The following is a 24,834-nucleotide window of genomic DNA, read 5'->3' on the forward strand; positions in this document are numbered from 1 at the left end:
GGATACAAAATTCTATAGTCTATTAGTGCTGTTGCCGCTAAAATATGCTACTACTCACCCAACTACTAGTAGTTTTGGAAAGAAAACAAAAAAAAACGTAACAACCAAAAAAGAAAAGAAATCAAGAAGAATCACAAAAGAAACTGCATGCAGACAGAGATTCTCTTCTGGTCCAGAATAATCAGAATTTACACTCCTCCTTCACCGTCTTGTTCTTCTTTTTCTTCGGGTTCCACCAGCATTTAAAAAAACCAGATCAAAATTTTTCGTCTGTTTTTTTTAGTCGGCTTGTGCATGAAATCATCACCAAAATGATGATGATGATGATGAAACCTAAACATACGAGATAGATACGTTTCGCATACAGATCAATGACGAACATTGAAATTTTATTTCGGGTGGAAACATTTTTTGGAGAAAAACTTTGAAAAAAATTTTCCGATTCGATTTGAAATTTTTTTCTGCTTTTCAAAATTCTGTCATCAAACCAATGACATCAAACAGGTGGTGGTAGCGCTGATCAAATGACATATGTCATTTGAATGTTCAATTCAGCCGGATAATTTTCGGGTGTTTTACACACACACAAAAAAATTCTACATTTCTCAATTGTCATCTCTTTCTCTCTTTGTGTCGATGTCTTTATTGAACCGAAATTATGTGATAACCGGGCGTGTGTGTTAATTCATTTGTCAAATTTTCTTTTTTTTACACTGTGTTTGTTTGTGTTTTTTCACAATGGACATGTCAAATTTTGAATAATGATAACAAATATCATTAGACATTGATTTTTGTCACAATAATCAACGGTCATCAGTGGATATACATGTTATTAATAATTTTTGTTTTGTTTTCAAACGGCAAATTGCATTGATTGACATATTTTCTTCTTTGTTGTTGTTCGATACATTCTCGATTCTTTGTGTGATTGAATTGAATCGAAACAACAAAGAAAAAACAATCAAATTCTGTGTGTGTTATCGAAAATCAAATTGATTTGTTCATGTGTGTGTGTGTGTGTGTTAAATTCTTTCTTTGATTTTTTTTTATTCGAATGAAAATTGTTGCCATCATCATTGGATGTCATCGATGAATGAAACAACAAAGAAAAACATCCAAACAAGACAAGTGTTTTCGCCTTGTGAAACACTATCTATTTATTTATATTTACAAGGAAAAATAACGACGAAAACGAAAACGAACGAATAATTTAATAATGTTGATTTTGTTTTCTCTTTTTTGGATCAAATCAATTTAATTTGGTTGACATACCAGCAGCAGCAGCAGCCGCTTCTGAGAGATCGAACGACCTTCCAATTGAACGATAACTATGAATTGAACACAAAACAATTGAATCGAATGCATGTGGACTTGATACATCGGGATCAAATTGTGTTATTGTGATAATGTTAAAATAATGAAAATCACATTTGAAGATATAAAACAAAACAAACAAAATTTTCATCTCAATCAAATTGAATCAGTGAAAACGATGAAAATTAAATCACACACATCCAGTTTCTGTTAATAATAATGATGCAGCATATAAAAAAAAATTCACTCATCGATGATTGGCAATCGACAAGTCCACCCATTTTTTAGCTATTTAAATAAAATGAATCTCGTGTTGTGTTGTGTTGTCCAATGCAATTTAAATAGTCACAGTTGACTATCTTAATTTCAAATGTGTCGACTGATTTCATGAGAAAAAATTGCGTGTAGTGCTTATAATGTTGTTGTTGATGAGAAACAATAAAATTTTGACATTTAAAGACATAAATGTCATCTTTATGTTTGTGTATATACGGAAATAATTTGCTTGTCATTTTCATCGATGATGATGACAATTAGTTCGTGTGTCTAGTGTCTTCTGCATTCATCATATGCACACATCAAAGGTGAATGAATGTCTTTCGTGCCACAATAATGATTGAGTCAATCAATATCAAAATTGATCCAAAAACAACAGCAACAACAACAACAGACTAACAACAAAACTACCACCAGAGAAGAAAAGGAAAAGCAAGTCAACTTTATATTCAAAAAGAAGAAAAAATCGGGTTCACTTACCGAAACATAAATTCATGGTGTGGCCGTTGAATTTCGTCTTACGTCGTCGTTATTCATCTGGCTGGTTGTCAACATTCATGTATGATACACAAATTACATAATAACAAACTAATAAAACACAGTTGACAACTTAAAGACATGTGTATGCATGATGACGATGACGATGATGATCGTTCATACGTCCGTTTATGGTTCAAACGAATTAATATATTCACATTTCATTCCATTCCATTTTTTTCCGTTTTCATGTGAGTGTCGTTTGCCCGAACCAAAAAAAAAATTCGGAAATACAAAATTCAGATCTAGAAAATATAGAAAAGAAACCAGAATGAATGAATAAAAGTCAGTTGAAAACGAGACAAAACTTACAGCCCACAATTTGTGAATAGAATCTCCTAGATTCTTCAATATCTTCCAATAAATAATACATTTCCGTTTGAAACACACACACACAGGGAGAGAGAGATTTTGATTTCCACACACAAAAAAAGATTCTTTTCTTTCTTCTAGTTGAGTTTTTTTTGTCATTCGATTTTTTTCTCCTTTTTTTTGTTTCTAAATATACAGATTCCATTGTCTCACAAGAATCTAGACGAAGACTAAATGATGATGACAATTTTTTTCAGCAATCCGGATATTTTCAAGTGCAAGTTGATCGTCAATAAAGCACACACACACACACTTACATTACATTATATCCGCGTCACACACACATTAATGTTCCAGAATCATCATCATCATCATTGAATGAATGAGCCATTTTTTCTAGTGAACAAAAACAGAGGTTCAGATATCAAAACATTAAAAAAAACAGAATAAAGTATCAACATACGACAACGGAGGCCTTGGATAATTCTCGTCATCATCATCATCATCATCCATCGAGTCAGTCAGTCGATATCGATATATAAATTGTCGTAGTCTTGTCGATCCACGGTTATTATTATGATATTTTTCATTTCCCGAAATTTTTTTCTTGAATGAAACGATCATTTGCCACGCAATATAATAATAATGGAATGAAAATTTTTTTTGATTCGAATACCAAAAAAATGGGCTGGCCAGTATCCAATCCAAATCATTAAGTCGCTGTTTTGTTTATTGTTATAATAAGTACTTTTCATATAAGACGTTATCATCTTCATTCACATTAATCGCGGTTTTTTTGTTGTTGTTGTTGTTCCAGCTTTTGTGTCTTTGTGTGAGTGTGTGTGTTCCAAGATAAAATGTGTCATTATCATTATCAATGACACTTTATGTTTTGTGCATTTATGTGTGTGTGGGAGCAAAACTTTTTTTTCTACTTTCAATAATGGCCATTTTCATTGTTATTTGAAATGTTTTGTAAGTAAATCATTTTTTGGTGGGAATAAATCAATTGGTGATTTTTAGTCTGTTGATTTTATTTGTATTTTTCTTTGTAGAATTCAATGATAATTCAATGAAAATGACGATGATGATGTGATTCATCTTACATTATCAAAATGGTGATTTGAATGGATAAATTCACTAAAAGAAAACCGTGTCATTGATAATAATGGAAATGGTTATGAAAACTTTACATTTTTGTTGTTGTTCAGATTCTGGTTCTAGTTCCGGTTTAGTTTCATCATCATCATCATCATTGCAATCAGCTATGGCCATGCCACCAGAACAGCAGCAATGGCTGCAAAGAAAAATGAAAAAAAGAAGAAAAAGAAAAAGATTCACTGAACAAAACGAACAAATAATAATGTTCGAACCAGAATCATCTTTATTGCCTTGGGCACAATCATCATCATCGTCATCAGTGTCATTATTAAATCGATTTATCGATACAATTATCAATACTTTTTTTGTAATGCTAACTTTGTTTCATCCACTTTGTCATTATTATTGTAATATTTTTGTTGTTAATAATTTATTTCGTCAATCAAAACATCAATCATCAATGCTCATCATCATTACCATCATTGGATTACTCAGTCCGATCACTGTATTGGCTAGTAATGGTCAATATTTATATCAACCACAACAACAACAGAGAAAACTTCAATATGAATTTCATCCGAATCAAAAACAACATGACCAGCAACAACTTTGTAAGTAGAATTTTTTTTCGTTTTTGTTTTTTGCAAAATATTTTCAATGTTAAAATTCGTGCTAATGATGAACCATTAGATGAGTATTTCGACGACACCTTTGCTACTAAAACATTACAGAAAATTGAACATTAATGATGATGATGATAATGGTGATTATTCTTGAAAATCATCATCTCATCATCTTGTTTGTTTGTGCAGTGAGAATTTTTTTTTTTGCATAAAATTCAAATTAATTCACCAAAAAAATTAGCTGATCTTCTCCATGTCTACTGGTGTTGTTTGCAAAGGGTTAAAAGTTATGACTTGGTTTTATGTATGTGTATCCATTTATAATACATTTAACAACACTTGGCCTTTTCATTTAAATCTTTTATTATAACCGGTTCATGCCATTTACTCAGTCATTTTTTTTTATCACACACACATCAAGCATACATTTCATAGTTTTGAATGGAATGGTGTTTGTTTCAATGAAAGAAAAAAAATGATTCCCGGTTTTTGTTTCCAAGTCATCATCATCACTGTCGTCGTCGTCGAATAATGGCTTTTTAAATTGAAATTTAATTTAGTTAAAATGTAGAATATATGAGAGAGAATAGTGAAAACGAAAACGATGGCAACACAACGACGATAGTGATAAAAGAGAAGGCGAGAGAAAAATCCATAACCCCGGAAAATAATGAAAACATTTTGAAAATGAAACCGAAAAAATGAATGAGATGCATGTGTGTGTGTGTGAATTTTGAATATAGAAAAAATCTGGTTTTGGTTTGTTGAAATGCCTTTTTTTCGTCGCCAGAGAAATAGAAATAAAAAAAATCATCACAAGACAATCAACCAACGAAAAAAGAAAAAGGAAAAAGCTGTCATTGCATTGTTTCAACAACAACAAAAAAAAGAGACCAGAATTCATTCACTTTCTGTGTTTTTTTCTTTAAAATTTCAATTTTACAATTTTTTTTGCTTTCGGTTTGTTTGTTGGAAAAAAAATTTGAAAATTGAATATGATTTGTTTGCAATTTCATCATCATAATTGATCTATATGGATGAAAAACAATAATTTCTCCATTCTCGACGAACAGATTTGGTCTTTGCTTTTGCGTCAAAGTTGATGATGATGATTTGAAACACGTTGATGGAATTTGAATCGTTGTAATCATGACGATGATGGTTAAACAAACCAGAATTTATTTTTTTTCAATTTTCCAAAAAAAAGTTGTAAAATAAAAAAAGTCGAGTTGTTGTTGTTGTTGTTGTGTTTTGATTTCAAATCATTTTGGCATTTGCATGTTTTTTTTGGTGATGATGACGACGACAACAGCAGTAGTGTAGCAGTTATGTATTACATCTGTCTCTCTTTTTCGTTTTTTTTGGTCCGATTCGTGTTTGTGTGTGTGAAATTTGAATAAATTTTTTTCTCATTTTTTCTCGGAAAATCCTGAGATGCCAATTTTGAGAATATGAATTGCATACAGCAACTGTTCGGATAGGAGTTTTTTTCCGTTTGTTTATTCAGCCATCCATAAAAAAACATGTAAACCAAGCAAGCAATGACCATTCTCATACCGAAACAAACAAACAAACAAACAACACAAAATTAGCCTTTCACCATTCTCATTCTGAAAATGATGAAAACATTGGGAAAATCATCAGTATTACAAAGGATTTTCGTTTGTTTGTCTGTTTCCATTTCTATTTAGATGATTTTTTTTGCATTTTTGAGAAAAAACTTTTAAAACTTTTTTTTTCTTGAAATAAACAAAAGTCTCTTAAAAACAAAAAACAAAAAATAATTCCTCTTCATCACATCAGTTTCGCAGAAGAATTTGCCACCAGTATTTTGGAAGACGAAAAATTTCTTGATGTAAAAAAAATAGAAAAGTTGAAAATGTGAATAAATAAAAAATACAAAGTTGAAAATAGTAGAAATCTTTGCTTCGGTTCGATGGGTTGACTGTTGTTGTTTTTTTTTTTTTTTTTTTTTTTTTTTTTTGATTGCAAGATGATGATTTAAAACTCTTTTTCTACAACATTACATCGTTGTGATATTCATCTGATTAGAAATCTCGGCCATTCGTTATACTCGAATCTGAAAAAGTTTGGTCATCATCGTTGGTTTTATCACATTTTTCTTTGTTTGATCTTGTTTTAATGAAAAAAAACCCGGGGCGGAAGGAAGTTGATAAAAAAAATTTCTCAGTTTTCATTCTTTTCATTCTCGTCTCCCCCGTCATTCATATGCCAAATTTAATATTTTTTTTTTCTCCAAAATTCAAGTTAAAACGGATGCGATGACGATGATGATGAGCTGGAGAACTGATCCATTTTTTCTTTTCATTTCCGAATTTGCTTTTTGAAAATTTTTAGCATCCATTACACACACACACCGACACAAAAGCAAACGAAAATCTATCGGATTTCTTTATTGAGAAAAAAAACACCAATCATTCGTATGTTGACAATTTCATCAATCAATCAATCAATCCGAGAGAAAAAATTTAAAATTGAATAACTCTCTCTCTTCATCACTTCAGTAGAGTTTTTTTTATTTTGTAATTCAAAATGAAAAAATGGAAAGAACCTTTTGACTTTTTTCTTTGTTTCGTTGTTGGATCGATCAATCGATCGATGGGTTATTGAAACATTACCATTTTCTCCATCACTCTGTGTTCGTTTATTCATTCTTTCATGCACTCATGTTACAGACACTTATTTCGCGAAAAGAATTCATCAAACAACTGCCCATCACCATCTGAAGAGACCGGACCGGACCTTCATAAGATCCGTTGATCTTTTCCCTATTTCATTTTCAAAATAGCACAATAATAACAAAGAAAAAAAACAACACAAGTATCGAATTTGAAATTTTTCTATTCTCAATTTGCAATGAATACCGAAAAACAAAAACAAAAAGCTTTCCAAGAATAAAGAAAAATTCGGATGCATTTGACATTTATTTAGACGACCAAATGTATTTCATATAGTGTCAATTTTCGAAAAACAAAAAATTTTTCCATTTCCATCATCATTGGTGAAGAAACGCCCAGTAAATATATTCATTCATCCATTTTGAATTATAGAATCGTATTCCATTTCGAATGAAATTTTATATTTTTTTTTATTCTTCTTTGAATTTGATCTTATCGATAATAATGATGTTGAAATTTATTTTTTCAAACAAAAAAAAAACTGAAATAAATTCAGTGGACAAATTTAAAATTGTCAACGACGACGACAATTTGTGATTGTGAAAATGAGTGAAAAAATGGAAATTTTTTTTCTGTGAAAAAGCATCATAATAATAATAATCTGATTATATCGATTATGTGAATTGTAAAATTTTTTTGAAATTTTTCCCAATTCATTTATCGATGAATGATAAACACAAACACACACACAGAGATGTGATCAAATCGGTTTTTTTCGCCATGAAAAATTGTAAATTTTCAAAAAGAAAAAAATGTCAAGAGAGCAATGAAAATGTCCCAATGTTTGTTGTTGCTCGTTTACTATTATCATGTAAATTTTTAAATTGAGCTGGGCTAGTTTTTTGGCCTTTTTCAAAATCGTTTATGTTTGTCTGATAAGTAGATTATTATGGCTTTAAAATTTGTTTGGTTTTTTTGTTGTTGGAAAAACTTTTTTCTGTAAAACACATCACCATCACCAAATTTGACAAGGTAGATTTGTTTTTTTTTTGATCCTGAAAGTGTTTTTTTCATATAAAAGTTTTGTTGTTTTACAAAATAAAATTAGCAGCTAATTAAACATCATCATCATTGTAATTATACACCGGTTGTTCATGAAAATTCTTGAAAAAAAGTTTTCTTGTTCGATGTGTCCATTGTCCAGGTGCGTGTGTGTATGAGTGGTCAGCATCCATTTTTCCATTCGATTTTTTTTTTATTTTTTTCGTCGTCGTTGGCAGATTTTCGTCACACTTTTTTTCCCATAATTGGTTTCCATGTACTCGATGTGTGTGTGTGTGTGAATAGAATACGGAATTTGACAGGCTGATAGCAATGTATTGGAAGAAAAAGATAATGTGTGTGAGATAAATTCCCCACTTTCTCTCTTTCTCTCTTTCGATTCCATTTGTGGTGATATTGATGGACGCATGTAATGTCTGTTGTTGTTTGTTGTGCGAAAACCACAATTAAAAACGACGACGATATGACATGTCAAATGATGATGATGATGATGGTAAAAAGGTGATGCTCAAAGTATGTATTAAAAATAAAAACGAAAACTTTATCCCGAAATAAAATGGAAATCAAAAAAAAGAAAAGAAAACGTGAACAGCGTTTTTGACAAGCAGCCATCATCATCAAAGGTGCTACAACAATTCTAGTTCAGTAGTACAGAATTTGTTTGTGGGTGGATGGAGAAACAACATAACTGTACATCTATCTCGTATTCTGGTTTGTGTAAATAGTAAAATGGAATTTATTTCTATAACGATGATGATCAAAATTCGATTCTGATTTTTTTATTTTATTTCAAACATAATTTTCTTTGTTGTTGAATGCATCCATTTTTGTCATTCTTTTTGTTCGTTTTTCGAGTAAATGATCATGTTAACTTCTATGCAAGTTTTGTTTATTTATTTTTATTCACCCTGACATCATAAATGTGCGATAAAGCATCCAACTGCCTTTAGTTTGAATTTGAAATTTGTTTCTCTCCATCATTTGTTCATTATTGAGAATGTCGTTCCAAATAAAAAAAATCAAGTTTGTTTATACATTTCAACATGATTGTTATTGTTGTTGTCGACACCCTAAACAGGAAAGAAAATCGGTAAACATAACACACATCAGTGACACATTCACCATCCTGATCCACAAATTGATTCCGACTAAAAAAAACAACAACGAAAACATCTTTAGATGGAATAGTTGATGGGAAAAAATTTCCTTGGATTTCCGATTCGAATTTGATTAGTTGCACACAAAAACCGGACACTGTGTTTTGAATCCAAATAAATCCTTCTGTTTTTTTTTGGTCATTAGTATTTTCATTACTGATCACCAATGTTGTTGATGATGATGATGAATTTGTCCATTCAGGTTTTTTTCCAAATTTTCTTGTGTTTTGTTGTTTTTGCTTGATATGCAAATTTTTTTCTTTTCCCTACGATACATTGAATCATTGTCATGTTGTTATTTCAAGTTTGATTCGGTTTATGTTTACAATATTTACGTTGTTTGTTATTGTTATTGTTATTTGTTGTTATTGCATTTGATAAATATTTGCATTTGAGATTTGAAAGCAAGCAAGCAAGCTCCAATTTATTATAATGCAGGATCAAGTTTGTTTTTATTTTTATGATTTTCTTCATGATCATCATAAATCGATCAAGTAGCAATTTGGTCCTTTCATAATGATAATAATAAACAAAACGAGAAGTCATTATAAAAAATCAATTTCTAGATTTTTTTTTTTTTTTTGGCCAAAATAAACTTTGATCCAGATCATCATCTCGATCATGATACTACTACACAGTGTTCCGAATACGATGTGTTTGTTTGATTCGTTCCAATTATTTTGGATCATTTGGCATTTTTTTTTTGGTTGTTGAAATTATTGAGATTATCAGCAACGATGAAATTGAAAAAAATGCAAAATTCATCCATTTTTTTGTCGTATTTTGTTTTAGTTCGAAAAATGATTTACATAAAAACAAAAAAAAACTGGAAAAAAATTGAATTGAATTTTAAAATCGCCCTATTTGTATGATGTCTGTAGGGGTATGGAACAACATATTTTTGAAATAGCGTTTTTTTTTTTGCTTTCACAGTATGTAAATGGAATGAAATCTCAGTATATATGTGTCGATACATTATGGTCGGTCGGTCTGTCGGTTATTCGTTTCGTTCGTTTGTTCTGTTCCGTTGTGTTCATTGATCCAAATAATCGAAAAAAATATATGAGCAAAAAGATGAAAAAAAAGAGACTAGAACATCCATAATTTTTTAAACGAAACGAAAAAAAATAAATAAATAAATCCATATGCTTTATGGATCGTTATTATTTTCATTTTCATTTTTTTTCTTGTTGTTTTTCGAGATTCATTTTGATCAATCGGGTAAAGAAAAAAAACTAATGTTTGCATATGTGCGTGTGTGTGTTTTTTTCCTTTTCGGTTATTTTTTTCAGAATTGAACGGGTTTAATGACTTTCATCAACAACAACAACAACAAGTTTATGGTAGCAGAAACAGCAGCAACATTGGTCGCTATGCTTTCAATCGATCGCTCGTACGTACATACGTACCGTTTTGGATCGATATTTCTCTCTGCGTGTGTGTGTGTGTGTGTGTATGTGTTTCAAGTATTTCCTGCAGAAAATAAAAATGGAAAAACCATCGAGAAACAAAATTATTTTTTTTTTCGTTTACTTAAATGTTTTTAATGGCAATGTGAATACTGATGAAATTCAAAACCATACATTGATGGTGATTCGTGGAAAAAAAATGAAACTTGGTGACCTGAATTTTCTTTTTTTTTCTCGGTATCCGTATGAATTGACTTTTAATCATTCATTTATCGGCATACATGCGATGACACACGCACCCAATTTCAATCCATTTGGAAAGAAAATTTTTTTCCTGACCGGTATTATTTTTAATGATGATGATGGTGATGAAAACCCAAAAAAGATTTTCGGATGATCATCTTCATCGTTCGTTCTTTGGATTTGTTGTTTTTCTTCAACGAATAAAATAAGAATCTCAGAATGAAAGAAGAAGCTATGTGTGTGTGTGTGTGTGTGTGTGTGTGATAAATTATTTTACGCTTAAATAATTTTTTGGATTTTTTTTCTTTCTCGTATCCATTCTTTCACTATCTATTCTTATTATTCTGGTTCACTTTCACTTGGAGTGAATAACAAGAATCGCGAAATAAAATAAAATGAATGAATGAATGAATGTTATAGACTTTTTCGGGCATTCTCTCGTCATTATCGGTTTCAATCCATAAACACAGCAAGCAAGCAAGCAACCATAGACACACTTAGAATCGTTGAGCTCCGTTGGAGCGAAAGAAACTTCAACACACACACATACTCAAGTGTTATAAATAAATAAATATACATTCTTTTCATGTTTCATTTTCATTTTTCTTCTGGATACATTCCATTGAATCTATCATATCATTCTTATTTGTGATAATTTTCATTCACATAATTGTTGTTGTTGTTGTTGTTTTTTTTGCGGCCAAATCTTGATCTATTCAATATGATTGATCTTCATTGACAATGGCAAGACAGTGAAAAAGAAATGGTCATTTTCTCATTTGAAGTCAATAATTTTAATTCAACGAAAAAAAAACATCGATTGATTTCAATCGTCAATCTTTGTAGGGCGTTTCGGTTTTTTTTTTTGCTCGAAAAAAATATGTTTTTATTCCATTATCCACTGGATGAATGATGATACATTATGTTCTGACTAGGAAAAAAAATGATAATAGTCGATAATAATAACCCTTTTGCCGGCGATGAAAAGTGAGAGCGAGAAAAATCTTTTTTTAAAAATAAAAAAAAATTTCAATTTTTCATTCCATGAAAATGTGAAAAAATGGACAAGTAAAGCAAAAATGAGAGAAAAAAAATGATAAAAGTGTTATTAATGGATCATCATCATCATCATCATCAGATAATGATGGCATCCAATCCAAAAAAAGCGTCGAAAATGAAAATGATACTACTGCCTACTCACCAACCCAGCCCCAGAAAAAAGCAAATTATTAATGATATCTATAAGAAAGCTAACATCAAACATTGTAATGGCCTTTTTTTCTTTCCAAGCAAGTAATTTCAAACTCGATACAATCGATTATTTTTCATATTACCACTCTCTCGATTTTCTTATTTCCTTTTTTTTCACTCGATAAAATTTTGAAAATTTTGGAAAACAGAAAAAAATTTTCATCCTTAATCCTTGCCCGTGTGTGTACGTGAGAATGAATAATGATTCGATATCAGACTCATGCAAACTGAATCGAACTAATAGTCAAAAGTGACTTTGCATCCCGGAATCTTCATCATCATTATCATCAACAATTTCATAAATACAAAGTTTAAAATTTGGTTTTTCATTCACATCTCTTGATTATCATTGTGATTGTTTAATTTGTTCATTTTAAATCAATCCGATAATTTTTTTTGTGAAAAATAACAACAAATAGTCTCAGTAGACTGAAATTCCTACAAAAAAAAAATCAAAAGTTTTCCTTTTTTTTGGCAGTTTATTGACTGTTCTAAATATAAAAACCACTGTTTTTTGTTGTGATTCATTTGCACAAAATTGGAACAACAGATAGGAGAGATAATGTACGACATGCAAAAACGAATTTATCTGAATCAAATAATAATCGTTTTTTCCGTTTTCGTTGCTTGTTTGTGTGATTTCCATGAATCTTTGTTTTGCATTTTGTTTTTTCGGTTTATTTTGATTTTCAAACAATTACTTGAATCCATTGTGTATGTGTGTTTGTCCGTTTAGTTGGTCGGTTAGTCGGTAGATCGGCCTCTAGAGATTTGTTCTTGTTTTTCTATTTAGGTGTTTGCCCAGAATTTCAGGATCTTTCGGCCAATTGTAATTGAATGCATCAATAGAATTTACAAATTCTGGTGTCTTTATTCCGATTTTTTTTTCGTTTTTCCAAAAAAAACACAATTGGTTTTTTCTTTTGTAAAACAGGAGAAAACCGAAATGAAATTGTCAAGGACAGCTGTGTAGTGTTCGTGGGATCATGTTATTCCTGAATTTATATTTATAAATGATAATTGATAGAAAAAAATTATTCTCATTTGCATTTTATCTTTTGTCCTTGTGTGTGTGTGTGTTGATCAATCAATCATTCAATCAATCGATTTGAAAACAAAAAATTTGGATCAAATCTACATAAATGCATAGCTCATTTCTATGTTATGTGTGTATAACACTCGTCGATAATGATGATTGGTAATCAATGAAATTGCTAAATGTCATTGAGTCTTTTTTCCAACACACACACATAGGCAGACATTATGATTTTTCTGTTAGTTTCCGTTCTTTCTGGTCTTGTTTTGTGTATCTGTATCTCTGTGCACGCGGTTCGAGAAAAAAGTTTTCGTGCTTTCATGTCATTGATCAAAATGAATTCAATTGAAATGAAACAATTTTTTATCGATATTCATATTGTGTGTTCCTACTACAATACATTTTTCACGCATAGATAAAAGGTCATCGAGGCCATAAGCCAAAGAGAAAAAAGTTGATCTAGGTCCAATTTTGTTGCCCCCATTCTGTAATTCATCGTTATCTAAATGGAACAAACAAAACTATACTTGAATTCTGAATGAAATGAATAAAGAATAATGATCATTCATCAGATAATGAACGAAAACAGAATCAGAACAAACAAAAACATATAGAGATACAGAGATGATTTTTGTTTCTCTTGTTTTGTTTTGTTTTTTGGGTTATCTGTTGTTTATATTTGTTTTCATATGTGCTTATCTAATGGGACATCTATCTTTTCATGACGACGACAAAAGTCTGTGTGTGTTTTTTGTTGTTTGTCATTATCCTAAATTGATGATAACGAAATGGGAAAACAAACTTTTTTTCTTCCGAGAATTGAAGAATCGAAACAATCATAATGATGATATATGCAACATGATGATCGAATTTGTTGTCTTTGTGTATAAACTCAATGGCACTGGTGTTCAGGTTGAAATTTCATGATCACACTTGAGCTTTTCTTTTCTTTTTTCATCTTTTACCGGAAAACAAAAACTTTTCATAATCATAATAATGAATGATTCGAACTTTGTTGTTGTTGTTGTTGTCGAGAAAAAAAAATTGATTGCAATCACACAATGAAAAGTTCACAAATCACCATTCATTCATTCGTTTTTACCGTTTCCGTTTTTCGGGACAAAAAAGTCATTTTAACCTTAAACTATAAAACTCATTCTAGATAGAATTGCTGTTGCCATTATCATTATTACCATTACCATCATCATTTCAATAGCTGGAAGAGAATTTTTCTCGATTTTCCATCGATGATGATGATGATAAATTCTTTTGCCTTATGGTGTATCAGTAGTAATCGTTGCTGCCATAATAATAATAACAATAAATCTTTGGCTTATTGATTATGAACACACAGTTTCTACCAAAGATTCGAGTGTGAAAAAAAAATTTGGATATATTTATGTGTTTCTTTCCATGAAAGCATGAAATAAATTTTCTTATGAAAATTGGTTTTTGAAAAAAATTTCATTTTTTTTGCATAAGATATATTTATGCAGAATGAAAATAGAAATAGAGAATATGTATAATCTTTGAAGCTTAACGATTGATTTAAACAAAATCATCATTACTGTTGTGTTTGCTTGCATCATTTTATTTGAGAATGGATTTGCCAAAAAAAAAAATCAATCAATCATCAATCACAATATAGTCAACAACATTCATTCAACAAATCACTTTTGGATTTTCATATTTTTTTCAAACATTTTTTTACGACGAAAATGCAAATAAAATTTCCACTTTTTCAATGTGCTAGACAAATTTGTCAATCGATCGATCGATTGTCGTTGTTATGAATGTCAAGCGGTTGTTGAATTTTTCCAGGAAATTTTCAAATTGCTGAAATATTTCGTTTTTTTCCTTACAACAGCAATTATTTTGATTAATCAAAATAAACAAACAAACAAAACATTAATTAATCACTTTGGCTTAAACCAGAGAGTGAAACAACTCTTTATTTGCAAACTACTAATCGATAAACAAAAACTTCCACACATTGGTTGTTTTTTTTATTTCCCGTAGGTTTTCAACACACACAAAAAATTCTAATCGATATCCATATTGTAAACATATTGCTGATTTGGATTAATATACGGGTTACCCATCATCATCATCATCATCATTATTTTACAACATAAATAATTTCCTGACTATATGGCCATATGCATTGATTGGATTGTGTGTTGTGTTATTAACCCTTTTGTTTGAACACTTAATTCATTGATTGAGGATCGATGTATTTGTTCGGATTTTCTCGAAAAATATCCCAAAGGGATTATGAAAAGAAAAATTACCGAAATTCTTTTTTTCAAACTGAAAAAGTTTTTTTTTCTCATTTTTTGCCTCGTTCCTATTACAAAACAATCACTTTATTCAAGTTCCATAAACGTCAAGTATTTGGAACAGCAACGACAAAGTAAAACCAAGAAAAAATTGAGATAAATTTAAATTGATTCTACTTATGGGAAAGAAAACGATAGTTACTTCACTTGAAGAGAAAGAGAGAGAATCAGTGTTTCAATAATGATGATGATATCATGGGGCAGAAAAACAAGAGAAAAGAATCTCATAATAAAAAGTATCGATAGTATTGTGAATCATCGTCGATAGTAGCAGTTTATTCAAGTTGAATCTAAATAACTTTTTTTTCCACATTCACTTTATTCGATCCAATCTATCCTATCTGTTCAATGATGTCTGTGTTGGAGATTTTCGAAATTTTTTCGTTTTGTTTTCGTTGCTTGGCATCGATTGATCTTGATTCATATTCATAGGTTCTGGTACTTTTTTTCAGTTGAAAAAAAACATCATCATCATCAAAATAATCGCCGTTGACGACGACGATCCAAACAATAAACAAACAAGATTTCATAGTTGGTGGGCAAACAAAAAAAAATTGTCGCTGAATGATTATATCATACACATTTTGTAACACACACAAACATTGTATCAATAATAAAGTATATCGATAACAGCGAAAAATTGAATGACACACACACACACTGCCGCTGCCGCCACCCATAATGAGTTGAGTTGATCGTTCATTCATTTATCTCACACAACATTCTTTAACATTAACACAACCATGTTGTATGCCATTCGACATTGGCACATTTGGTGGTTTCTGTGTGTCGATTCTATATTCTATTCTTATCTCTTACTATTTTTTCATTCGTTTTTCTTTTTTTGCTGGATAAGTTTCTAAGAATTTTTTCCTTTTTTGTTGTTGCTGTTGTTCGGGGTTTTTTTCGGGAACGATGAATGAATGGAATATCCGTGAAAAGAGAGAAGAAGTAAATAACCGAAAGATTTCTCTCTGTGTTTGTGTGTGTGTGTGCGAAGAGAAAAGAATGAGAAAAATATGCAATTCAATGGAAATGGATAGATAGAGGATTCGTTTATTTTAAAATTTAAATTCAAGAATTTTCAATACAAAAATTTCAAATCAAAAAATAAAAAATAAAACACAGTGTGTGTCTCGGTGTGTGAATATAATCGATAAAAATTCTCTTTGTCGTCGTAACAGCAACGAAAGAATGAAAGAATAGCTACACACGTTCATAGACAATAGTACAATCTGAATCTGAATATATCGCAAGATGAAAATTATTCCATCAGATAGATATTATGTTGAAACTGAATAAAATTCACCATTAGAATATATTGATGATGATTACACTCGAGAGAGAGCGAGAGATAGGTTAAATTTACATTTTCCAAGATAAAAAATCAGCTTCATTTCAATTTGAATCTGAAATTTTTTTTTTGACACTAGATTCATTTCTGAAAATTTCTTTGCATCGAATTGAACTAACCGGGAAGAAGAAAACATTTAAAGAATCACACCTATAGAAAAAAAAAGAATTATAATGGTATGCAGTTGACATTTTTCTTTTTTTACAAATTTTCGACAAAATAAAATTCATTTATTTTATTTGAGCAAAAACATATCAATATCATCATCATTCATCATCATTCTTGAAGAAGAAAAAACATACAATCCATGTGTGTGTGACAAATATACTATGATCCTGAATCGAGAAAAAATCTTTACATTGATAAAAGTTTTTTTTTTACATTTTACTTGCAATTCTTGTGGGACAATACGGTGATATATTTTTTTCAATTCTTCATCGTCATCATAGGATTTCGATTGAAAAAGTTTAATTCACTTTTTTGTTCAACTTTTTTCGATTTTCGTCTTTGTCGTTTTTTTGTTTTCTTCGTTTTTTCTGGTCGGATTGAAAATCGATTAGTTTAGCTGAACATAGACCTTTTGTATTTATGAATGGATCACTGTGTGTGTGTGTAAGAGAAAGGAAAAAAAGTTCCATAGTCGTCAAAAGTTCGTCAATAGTGGTTATTGTTCCGTTTTTTTCCGTTCGGGTTCAAACTCCGGTTGTTGTTGTTGTTGTTTATGGTATGGATGTTGTGGATGTGGATGAATTATTAATCGAAAAAAAATCCAAATTGATTGCTTTGCGATTTTTTTTTCTCCTTTCTCCTCTAGTTTCGACATAACAATGTCTCACAATAATAATATTGAACAACAAAAACATACTGGACATGCAATTTTTTTCTCCAGATTTTCTTTTGAATGTCGAATTCTGTACTACTAGTGGATCCTTCTGACAATTTCGATATTGATATGTTTACACGAATATTACAATATTCAGGAATTTTCTTGTTTCCGGTTTGTAATTTAACGAACAAAAAAAAATTTAAAAACACCACCAGATTATTTTTTTTTATCAATCATCAATTGACCAATTGCCATTCTATTAATAATTTTGCCACATTGAAAATTGTTTTAAATGAACAAATGAATGAATCAAGAGCAGTGATGACAATAATTTTTTCTTCTTCTTCTTTTGTTTCCTTCAATAACAAAAACAATTTATCAGAATAGATAATGTCACACCATCATTGTCATCATCATCAGAAAATTATTTGTCACCATCAATTTATCGGGATTCATTCTTTATTTTTTTTTTTTTTTTGCTTTTCTTCACTTTCAACAGCAGCAACGACAAAAAAAAGTTGAAAATCAGTCAACCATGTATCGAGATTGAGAACTGTATATATATACGAGAAATCACTAAAGCATAAAGAATTGAAGAAAAATTCTTGAATCATTTTTTTCCAAAATGTCCACACACGCACACTTAAAATAAGATGCTGTGTGTCTGTGTCGCCAAACATAGATCATCGTCATCATTGAAATTTTTTTTTAAACTTGAAATTTTTTTCGCTTTTTCTCTTTACATTACAAAGCTAATTATAATTATGATGATGATTCTATTTGGTTTGATTCTAACTTGGAATTATCATCATATTTTAAATTTAGAAAAATGAATCTTATCATTATGATGATAACCACTTGAAAATTGAAAATCAATGATTTCATTAATGAGATGATATAGAATCTAGATCTTTTCAAGTGTTTATTCATGTTGTTGTTGTTGTAATTCGAGAACTTGTTTTTATTCATTCATTTATTGATGGCCACTTGAAACGGATTCATTTTCTCTGTTGTTTGAAAGTGTGTGAGTGTATCCTAGGTGAATTTGTATATAACGAAAACTTGTATTGAACAACAATCCAAAAAATATGCTCCAGGTTACACAGTACTCAGAACTGTTTTTGTTTGGCCAAACGAAAACAAATCAACAGCAAAAATTCCTTGTTTCCATTGTACCATGAGAATCAATCAATGAATATAAATGAAATCCAGAAGGAAAAAAATCCATTCATTTGATTGATTTCGGTGAAAAAAAAATAATTTCATCTATAGATTCGACATGTTTAATGCTATTTTTCGTTAATTAAAACAAACCATCATTTGGTCATTTGATTTGATGACAAAATCCATTTCCAGCTCTTCAGTTTCAGGAAAATCGATAAAAATTGATTTTGAAATTGGAATTTCGAAATTAATCTCCGATGATGGTCCTTTGGTGAATCATCATCGTCTAAAATGAATAAATGTCAGAAGATTGTTTGTTGTTTCCTCTCGTGTTTTGAAAATGATTTTTTTTTTCGGTTAATTTGATGACGAGATTTTTCGGTAATTCTCCATGTGATTATATGAAAATTTATTACCAAGAAATGAAAACACAAAAATAACATTATGATTCGTTAATTTCGATTAATGAGAATAATGTTTTTCACAAGCAGTTTAAATCTCTTCATTCATTTTTCATGATGCTAAAGTGATGACCATTTTGACAATGAAAGCTGCTGCTAGATATCATCTATTCATTCGTTTTGTGAACCACGACAAAAAGCACAAAAAGTCGAATTGTCCGAATTATTTTCATCGGAAATATTTAACAACCGGCCAGAGAACGAAAGAAAAGAACTGGCTGCGGTTATTATTTTTAGTTAATATTTTCATAATCATTTCTGACATGTACGGTATTTCTATTATTTCGATATTTGGATTACTACTATTACTGACCTTTTAGAATCAAGAATATTGTTGTAGTGTGTGAAAATGAAATTCTAAATTCTATATAGAATAGAATATATTTATTATTACCGTATTACCAAATATTTGCAACACACTTGGGAACACACATGTGATTATCATCATAATGGTGTTCATATTATGAATGAATGTAATGAATAAAAAGCTGGCCGCCAATATTTCGTTTTCTCTTGGATTATGTGAACAGGAAAGAACGATTATTTTATTGCCCGACAAAAATAGAACCAGAAATTGCTCATGATGAACAATGATAATTATCATCATCATCATCATTTAAATGGTGGCTATAAAGTTAACAAACAAAAACCGATGATGAGAATTGAATTTTTTTTGTGAAAATTCAATTTTTTTTTTTGAAATTACCGAAATTCCATATAGAAATCACATTATCATTATTTATTTTGTGGAAAAAAAGAATTATGGAAATTAGAAAGAGAAAAAATATATCCTCAAATTATGTAATGAATACATACATAAATATAGAATTGATTGAATTACGACTCACATACAATAGATTGAAATTAGATCATCAGGAATCTTGATTTTCTGCCATTTTATTCATTCGTTTCATCTTTGGTGTCTTTTCATTTCATTTTTTTTTTGTTTCCAATTTTCAACGATTGGATCGGTGAATTTTTTTCTCACACAAACAGACAAATGGAGAGAGTGAGAAATGAGAAAAAGTCGAAATCATCATTCTTAAAGTCGTTTTGTTCGACGGCGACGACGATCTGTCAACACGTCATCGTCTCGTGTGTAATTCTAAAAAGACGGTGGCGGCCGAAATCTTTTCACACACACACACACACAAAGTCTTTCAATTTTTTTTTCGTCTTTTTCTCGATTCAATTATCATCTGTCTATCTATCTATCTTGATTCTGGAGTTTCAATTCTGCTTTCTGTCTGCTGCTTTTGATTCAATCTTTTCAAATTCTTCTTCATCACACACACACACAAGGATCTATCGATTCAATCGGAGGTTAGAAAATGTGTTTGAAATTTTTTTCTCTTTTACTTTCTTCGTACTGGATCGTCGTATACTGAATCGGGTAATTTGAGTGAACAAGAGAGAGAGAATGAAATTCCAACATCATCATCAACGAATTTTTTTTTCGTTTTGTTCCACTTATCACACTCATAGACACATTGATCTTTCGATTATCGACATTGATCATTGAGAAAATAAAGTAATTAAAAACAATTGATTGAGATGGATATATATATATATAGATATTTAATTTTGTATCGATTTCGAACCGAACGGAAAAAGACAAAAGGAGAATTTAATTCAATTCAATTTTTGCACACATCATCAGACTAGCTCCGAACAAATGAAAAGATTCCCAGATGGCATTTTCAACAACAACGAATGACGACATTTTTCCACAAAAAAAAAATAGAGACGATGAAAATTTTTTTCCCTTTCTCAAAATGAAAAAAAAATCGAAACCTAGCGACACACACATTACACTCTTGTGTAGATCTCCAAGCAAAATCAAAATTGAAAATTCAGTTTTGTGAAAAAACAACAAGAGTCGAGTTCATTTTGATATGCATACACAAAACACACACACAGCATATTGAGATAGAAAATTGGAAAAAATCTTAACCAAAAATATCAGATGGCACAAGTCGAGCTGCTGTCGTTTTAGTAATTTCTTTCAACGCACACACATTATTATGTCAACGAAAAACCAATGAACTAGCGTCATCATCATCATATATTTGATTTCTAAACATCATGATGATGAATCATGATGAAATTTGCATACATACAACACACACCAAGTAATAAAAGAAAATTTGCCTTCTTGCATTTCATTGTCTTTGCTTTTCGTGAATCGATTTTTTCTGTTTCTGTTTCGTAGAAATATAATCAAATTATTAACATCCAGTCTTGAATTATATGAATGATCCTGTGATAAAGTCATGAATCTTTCCTGATGATAATAAGAAGAATATTTGAATTTAAATTTGAATTTTTTTAAAAAAATAATAAATTCAAAGATGACAAAAATTGCCCTTTTCTGATTTATTATCATTGTCATTGCCTAATTTTGTTCTATTTTTCTTTTTTCTTTTTTTTGAAATTCAGTTGTTGAAACACCACCGCCATCATTAGAATTTGCCGAATTACAAATGGATCAGCCTTCATCTTCATCATCGACGTCATCATCATCATCATCAGCGGTTATTGTAATTAGTGGACAAAAAGCACAGCTTATTTGTCCATTAATCGATCCATCCAAAATGATTACAAATAAAAAACTTTTGCCTTCATCTGCTGCCAATACTGCTGCTGTTATTGATAATAGTAATTCTGTCTCATCATCATCATCAGTAATAATGCCAATCAAATGGCAAAAAGGTATGAAAAAATTTCAAAATACAAAACAAAACAACAAAAATAGAATGAAAACTTTTAATTAAAAAGATCTGTGTTCATTCACCATTAACATTTGTTCATCCAAACAAACAAACAAACAGAGAACAGAGAAAATTTTTCGATTTATTCGACCGTTTTCTATGTTTAATTCATTCTCGCTCATTACTCTATCATCATCATTATCAATTCTAATGATGGAATTACAGAAAAAAAATTCAAATTTCAATTCTGTTTTGTTGTTGTTGATCTCTGTAAATGTATTCATTCATTCACAGTTATGTGTGAATTTCAACAACAACGAAATTTCGATATAATTAAATTATACTTTGTATTGATGAAAAAAATGCTACACAGAATAACATGATGATGATTTGAGAAAATTTTTTTTTCTAAACTTTTAACCATCTATCTCTATCCATAGATAATGCCTCTGGGATTCTCTGCTGATATGTGAATGTGAAACATGATTTTTTTTAATACTAAAATTCCAAATAAATCAGATTCCAAAGTTCAGAATAATAAGGTCCAATCATCATTGACATTAACGTTTGTTTTTTTTGTTCCGATTATAAAATTCATTTTTTATACACATACGAACATTGGACATATTAAAAATTTACTTGAAAAAATGCAAATTTTTTTTTCTCCAAATGACAGAATATAGAATCGCTTGAAGCAACAACAACAACAACATTACAAGACAAGAATCAGTAATAGTAACGAGAATGAAGAAAAAAAAATCAAAGGCTTAAAAGTTTTTTCATGTTTTCGACTCAAAAAAATTTATTTATTTTTTTGAGTCGAAATTACAACACAGACGAAAAAATGCGAGATTTGAATCCGTAATTAGTGTGACTAATGATGATGATAATGAACATTTATTTTGTTTTGTTTTTTTTGAACAAAAATTTTTAAAAAAAAAACTTTAATTTGAACAGAAAATACAATACTACCATATGATCATCGGCAACATGTACAAACGAATGGCACGTTGATTATACAATCATCACAGAAACGTCTGGATGAAGGTAGCTATTATTGCTATTTTATAGACGAACAACAACAACATTTATTGGACAATGGAAACAAATTTTCGCAATCATCCAATAACAAAGATTTAATCATGAAAAATGGTGCAACTGTTCATCTAAAAGTGATGGGTAAGTTGGTTTTTCCTGTGTTTTCGGTTATTGTTTTAAACATTTGTTTTTCCAAAAAAAAAGATCCACCACACGTAGCACCATTTGAATTTCCTGCTGATTTACAAGTTGGAATGAAAGCACGTGCAATGTGTTCAGTAATGAAAGGTGATCAACCATTCCGTTTTCTGTGGTCACAAGATGGTCATCGTATTGAATCTGATTTACCTACCGAAGATACTGGTGCTATTTATCGTACACAACATTTTCGTGATTATTCAATGCTTACTGTTGATAGTTTAACATTATCACATGCTGGCAATATAACCTGCGTGGTTTCCAATGATGCAGCAAAAACATCACAAAGTTCATTGCTCAAAGTTAATGGTAAGTTTTTGTCGATATGGATGGTTTTTTCAATCAAATGATACAAACATAGAGCAGAAAATGATTAGAAAAAAAGTTTAATTTCCACTCAACTGCAGTTACGACAAAAAATAATGTCGATTTGGCAAGAAAATTTTCTCTCTCCTTTTTTAACAGCAATTATAATCACATGAATATTATCAATCAAAGTTTGATCCTCGAAACCGAAAAAAAACTTTGCAATCTAAACATAGACAATCCAAGCTAATTAATTTTTTTCCTTTCACATTGGCATCGATTTCTGCACTAGCTAATTTAAATTCATTTTTTTCGGCTGATGATTCTAGCAGAATTGTCGTGTTGTTTTTAGTTTTTAGATATCATCTGATAATACAATTATAATTTAGTCTACAATTTTTTTCACCAAAAGCCGAATCTTGCGAAACAAAACAAAAAAAAACATGCACAAGTGAAATGATGCTGAAATGGCAAAATAAATGTTTGTTTTGTCGAACTTGAATAATATCCGCAAACACAAACGTTATTCCTTGAAAATTGTTTGTTTGTCTCGAATCCACATTGATTGCTTACATAATAATTTTGTTAAATTTGTTTAAATCACATTCTTGTAGCACCACCGCAATGGCTAATTGAACCAAAAGACACGCAAGTAATTCTTCATCAATCCGTCAAAATTGATTGTCTGGCATCAGGTTCACCAAAACCATTTACCACATGGAAACGTGCCATAGGTAAGTTGATATTTTTCTCTTGACAAAAGTTTCCGTTTTTTTTGTTGCTGTTGAGCCTTAACAATCACTTACCTACAGATATGAGAGAAAGAAAATTCTAAAAGAATTTAGAATTTTTTCTTTCCAAAGTTTAATTGAAATTCAACGATGCACATACTTTATACTTGTATGTAATCGAGATGTAAACTTTCACATACTGTCTGTATGTGTGTGCGTTGTTGTTGAAAAGAATTGAGATTAAATACACACAAACCAGACACAGTAGTTGGTAGTTTCTTTGGATGAGAATTTAATTTCGTTTCTTTTTTGTGTCTATATGTGTTCACATCACAATGACAACAACAACAATAATTTCAAAATGAAAAGTTTCTTTCTTTTTTTTTGAAATTGCTTTCCAGTTTTTTCTTTTTTAATTTGTTTCTTTAAATTTATATCCATCCATCTCACAATTTGTTTCACCATTTGAATTGATATGAATTTGAAATTTTCGTTTCGTTTTTGTTGTAATGGGCTAAATCTTTATCACCACCAAGTTGAACTTTGTCTGGAATCAATTCTTTTGATTTCTTCTTGAATCAAATTGTATGAAATATTGGCTTAAAATTTGTAAAAAGCCAACAAAGAAAGAAAGAGAGAGAGAGAGATTGAAACACAATTTTATGATTATAAAGAATATTCTTATGAGCCTAACCTTATTTTTCACACATAACAATAACAACAAAAAAAGTTATTTTCTTTTTCTC

The 24,834-nt window shown here is 30.1% G+C and overlaps 1 protein-coding gene across 7 annotated transcripts in view; it reads left to right on the forward strand.

Moving 5' to 3' along the window:
• Window positions 1–350: 350 nt before the first annotated feature.
• Window positions 351–24,834, forward strand: part of LOC124496027 (uncharacterized) — a 35,751-nt gene continuing 11,267 nt past the window's right edge. The window contains exons 1-7 of one of the 7 annotated variants that reach the window (XM_075732598.1): window positions 351–2,149; window positions 2,638–3,414; window positions 3,463–4,151; window positions 21,544–21,816; window positions 22,773–22,994; window positions 23,058–23,360; window positions 23,972–24,091. In XM_075732598.1, coding sequence (XP_075588713.1) covers window positions 3,608–4,151; window positions 21,544–21,816; window positions 22,773–22,994; window positions 23,058–23,360; window positions 23,972–24,091 — 1,462 coding nt within the window. In that variant the 5' untranslated portion in view covers window positions 351–2,149; window positions 2,638–3,414; window positions 3,463–3,607. Of the gene's footprint in view, window positions 2,150–2,255; window positions 2,319–2,637; window positions 3,415–3,462; window positions 4,152–21,155; window positions 21,375–21,543; window positions 21,817–22,772; window positions 22,995–23,057; window positions 23,361–23,971; window positions 24,092–24,834 lie in introns of those variants that run through there. The other 6 variants (XM_075732597.1, XM_075732600.1, XM_075732599.1 and 3 more) reach the window with 6 other exon arrangements.

This window comes from Dermatophagoides farinae, chromosome 7 (genome assembly GCF_024713945.1).
Source record: "Dermatophagoides farinae isolate YC_2012a chromosome 7, ASM2471394v1, whole genome shotgun sequence".
In the NCBI taxonomy this organism is placed as follows: Eukaryota; Metazoa; Arthropoda; class Arachnida; order Sarcoptiformes; family Pyroglyphidae; genus Dermatophagoides; species Dermatophagoides farinae.